Source organism: Haliotis rubra, unplaced genomic scaffold (genome assembly GCF_003918875.1).
Source record: "Haliotis rubra isolate DU_JTF1 unplaced genomic scaffold, ASM391887v1 Scf563, whole genome shotgun sequence".
Taxonomy (NCBI): Eukaryota; Metazoa; Mollusca; class Gastropoda; order Lepetellida; family Haliotidae; genus Haliotis; species Haliotis rubra.
The window spans coordinates 300,001-304,853 of record NW_025767261.1 but is presented as its reverse complement, the minus strand read 5'-3'; the positions used below and the strand labels follow the sequence as shown (position 1 = coordinate 304,853).

At 42.4% G+C, this 4,853-nt stretch overlaps 1 protein-coding gene across 1 annotated transcript in view; it reads left to right on the top strand.

The window, feature by feature from the left end:
* LOC124254100 overlaps positions 1-4,853 on the top strand; it is an 11,827-nt gene continuing 6,974 nt past the window's right edge. The window contains exons 1-4 of the mRNA XM_046687973.1: positions 1-110; positions 1,303-1,385; positions 3,454-3,654; positions 3,778-3,917. Of these exons, the coding sequence (XP_046543929.1) occupies positions 1,316-1,385; positions 3,454-3,654; positions 3,778-3,917 (411 nt within the window). The 5' untranslated portion in view covers positions 1-110; positions 1,303-1,315. The remainder of the gene's footprint in view (positions 111-1,302; positions 1,386-3,453; positions 3,655-3,777; positions 3,918-4,853) is intronic.

Sequence of the window (4,853 nt, the reverse complement as noted above, 5' to 3'; positions counted from 1 at the left end):
TGTCGGAGTTCGCCAACTGGAATCTCACCAAGCGCTACCGTTTAGTACAGTGTGTTCACCGACTGATACACCACTTATAACACCGTCCCTGGAACATCTACTGTACCTAGGTAAGTACAGACCTATACACGGCACGCTTATCTGGGTTCGATTCCTAGGTTCGATGCTGGTTATTGGTCTATCTGCACCATGGATTTACTACTGTGTTTTACAAGCGAGCTGTACGATATTTAGTACTTTGGGTTGTCACGCCCTGATTTGACTGAAATACCAATCACATTCTCGTCAAATCTCGTAATCTGTCATAAGACGACATGCCTCGGGGTTCGAGGTGTTCTGGAAGATTTCGTCTTAAATTCCGAATAGCACCTCCTTTAAGACAAGCTCTGAGCTAATGTATACTGGTTTATGTTTATGTTGACTAGTCGTTCGCCATCAGTTATCTTTTGCTATAAATACCTCTATTATTCTAAATGGTATCTCCCTTTAAACTGATCTGAAGTTCTTATACACAGGTATATGCGTATGCTGCTTACTAAAATCATGTTAAATTTAATTTTACTCTTAACTGGAAGTAGTTCATGTGTAATCTATGCACCTTGAATAATTTATCTATACTTGTGACGGTTCTCGTCACGATATGGCTGAAATATTGCCGATGTGACGTTAAATATTAACTCACTTACTCACTATACTTGTGACGACTCCTGTTTTCTTATTAAACTAACGGGAAAAGGAATTTTGCCTCTTAGTTTATTATGCTATCATGATCTGTGAGCTGTTGAATATTTGATAAGGCATGATGATGATGATGATGATGATGATGATGGACCACCACCATCGCCACTACCATCATCATGATTATTGTGGTGTTTTGCAGTAGGTTTGATTGGTTTATTCCTGTTGAACGAACCTGGATATTTCACATTTGTAACTGAAAAACTACATTCTCGGTATAAAAGGTATATTTACTAACACGTATTTGACAAAAACGTTTCTAAACACACAATGTTAAATATTTTAGACCATAGACAAAACTGGGAAATCTGAAGGTTACAGCGATATCCGGGCACTATCACGGAATCATACAATTGGCATGGGCTTTACACACACTGTGTGGGGAATCGAACCCAAGTCTTCAGCATGATAAGCAAACGCTTGAACCGTTAAGCTACCCAGCCGCACCACCCGTAATTTCAAACACACGAAATGTAAAAATATGTAGTATTCTTCATCCCTAATCTAATCTTTATTTCACGTTTTCGAGTGTGTCACTGAGCGTCAACCTTTATTTCTCCCCAGACAACAGCATCTGATGATGGAGTCCCGTCTCCTCTTCAAGCTGGCCATTGTGGCTGCCATGGTAACACTCAGTGTCCAGCTAGGTGAGTGTTATCACATTGTCATTAGCGACTTCTGACCAGTCAGTATCCACCGAGGGGAAAAATATTTTAAGAATTGAAAAGAAACTTTTTAGCTGTCACATTTAATGCTTTCCATAGTCTGCAGGTTTGTAGACGTACCTATGTGTCGTCACGTGACCCAGCAGTGTCTCTTCCCACTTTGAGCTGCAGGTGTGTGGCCTAAAGGTTCACGTGGACAATTCAATAAACTTATATAAAATTTGGAAAAGACTGGTCATGTGAGTCGATGGCGAGCAACACCAGGGTCGAACTGCACAATCGATGGCACCTAATAGCTGCAGTAAATTGACAAAGTACAGACTAGCATGATACTGCCACAGGTAGCTTCTAAAGAAAGCCGCCATTAAAGAACCCGTGAAGATCCAGCTTTGAATTGGTCTTCAGCAACCCATGCTTGTCGTAAAAGACGACTAACGGGATCGGGTGGTCAGGCTCACTGACATGGTTGACACATCGTATCCTTTCGCGTAGATCGATGCGATCACAGGATTGTCTGGTATAGACTCGATTATTTACAGACCGCCGCCATATGGAGAGAATATCGTTGCGTGCGGTGTTACACAACAAACTAGTAAACAACCAAACAAACCCAGTCAAAGAATTCAGTCCACGTTTGCATCGTCGTTATGTCGAATAGTACAAGGGTATCTTCATCATTGAACTGCATAGCAACTACCGTAACTGCAATAGCGTTTTCCAATACAATTGTAGGACTGGCTAATCTCCCGCAATGACCACTAATGTCCATCGTCTCCCATTCTCCTTAATAATGGAAGAAGAGACCAACTGACCTATTGTCCCTTGGCTAACACTAACTTAAATAAATAGTCTGATTAACCCAAATCAATTCAATTATTTTTTTTTAACTTTTGAAGGTGAGTTTCGTGTACTTACGTGACCCTATCCTATCATTTAGCTGGCAAACTACGCAACTAAACGCTAAAATCTAAATAAATATTATGCAGAATCTGATCATTTGCATTCCGTCAAATTAATGTAATACATTTAATAGCTGTATCACAACATGGCAGGACATCGCCCGCCTACATTGATAGCCACCTCAACACCTACTCTGAATCTCATTCGGTAACAACTGGGAGACTTCCAGTACACCATGAATGCGCAGTGTCTTTGTTACACCAGTTTACTGAGTCGTCGTGTCCCAGGTTGCACTTTAAAAGGAGAGCATGTCATTGGTTGACGTGTCTAAAACAAACATCTCATTGGTTAAAGGAGCATCGTATTTGTTCTGAGCCTCCGCCTAAATCAAATATCTGCCTGATAAAAGGATACTCGAAAAACCATGACTCATGTGGATAAATACCGCTCCCCGAACCCCGATTGTATCTGATTTAACTAAACGCTCCCAACAAATATTTCTGTCAACATTGGGTATAAAAACTGTACAGCTCTATAGTTACTCACCAGCTGCATAAATGAGATTCACACAAATGTCAACCCCCATCTGTGAGAGTCACACTAATCCCTATTCACATCTGTGAGAGTTACACTGATCCCTATTCACATCTGTGAGAGTTACACTGATCCCTATCTTCATCTGCGCGTTACCTTTGCGGAAATACTGCGGTAAGGTTGCGGCACTATGGAGGAACTATTGCGGAAATACTGCGGAAAGGTTGCGGTACTATTGCGGAACTATTGCAGAAATACTGCGGTAAGATTGCGGTAATTCTGCGGAACTATTGCGGAAATATTGCGGTAAGGTTGCGGTAATACGGCGGAACTATTGCCGAAATACTGAAGTAATGTTGCGCCACTATATCGGAATTATTGCGGAAATACTGAGGTAATGTTGCGGTACTATGGCGGAACTATTGCGGAAATACTGAGGTAAGGTTGCGTAATACGGCAGTACTATTGCGGAAATACTGCGGTAAAGTTGCGGTACTAGGGCCTCACCGGATTTCATACACTTGCCTCTAATATGAATGTTCAAGGTGTCGACTCCAATAATACACACACACTCACCGCAGCTGAAGGTACTAATTGGTCTGGTGATCTTTTTCAGTGACTCCTCCCCCAAACGCATGTGGCGGCAGGTCTTCCTTTACTCGGGAATATTACCCCATTAACGGCAGATGTGACAGGTTCTACCGATGCCTTTTAAGCGTTGCCAGTCCCGCCATGCAATGTAGACTGGGCACCTTCTTCAGCTACTCTAAACAGACATGCGACTACGCCAAGAACGTCATCCAAGACCAGTCATGCGGTAGGTCATGTGCCATTGTTTCGTTACGTACCCTTGTAATTGGGAAAATACTATTCATGTTCTTGACGTGGTGTAACTCAAATACGATTAAATATAACTCACTCATTCATTCATCTACTTCAGATTTGTGCAGCGGACGCAACGTGCACCCGTTCATGGACTCCTGTGAACTGTTCTACGAGTGTACTGGCAACTCAGATACCCCCGTGGAAGCCAAATGCTGCCCAGCTGGTCAAATCTTCGTAGAGAACGTTGGATGTCAAGTAAGACCTAACTATTTAATTGATCGAATTTGTAAGTTTTGTTTTATGTGCTTTATTCCGTTTAACTACCAATAAGAGCGTCTCCATTTACAAATGTCAATCTCCAGCGTCATAAGAACGCCCTCATTTACAGCTGTCATTACTCAGTGTCCATAAGGGCGTCTCCATTTACAGCTGTCATTACTCAGTGTCCATAAGGGCGTCTCCATTTACAACTGTCAATACTCAGTGTCCATAAGGGCGTCTCCATTTACAACTGTCATTACTCAGTGTCCATAAGGGCGTCTCCATTTACAGCTGTCATTACTCAGTGTCCATAAGGGCGTCTCCATTTACAACTGTCATTACTCAGTGTCCAAGGAGCGTCCATAAGGGCGTCTCCATTTACAACTGTCATTACTCAGTGTCCATAAGGGCGTCTCCATTTACCTGTCATTACTCAGTTCCATATTTACAACTGTCAATACTCAGTGTCCATAAGGGCGTCTCCATTTACAACTGTCATTACTCAGTGTCCATAAGGGCGTCTCCATTTACAGCTGTTAATACTCAGTGTCCATAAGGGCATCTCCATTTACAGCTGTCAATACTCAGTGTCCATAAGGACGTCTCCATTTACAGCTGTCAATACTCAGTGTCCATAAGGGCGTCTCCATTTACAGCTGTCAATACTCAGTGTCCATAAGGGCGTCTCCATTTACAACTGTCAATACTCAGTGTCCATAAGGACGTCTCCATTTACAGCTGTCATTACTCAGTGTCCATAAGGGCGTCTCCATTTACAGCTGTTAATACTCAGTGTCCATAAGGGCGTCTCCATTTACAGCTGTCAATACTCAGTGTCCATAAGGACGTCTCCATTTACAACTGTCAATACTCAGTGTCCATAACGGCGTCTCCATTTACAGCTGTCAATACTCAGTGTCCATAAGGGCG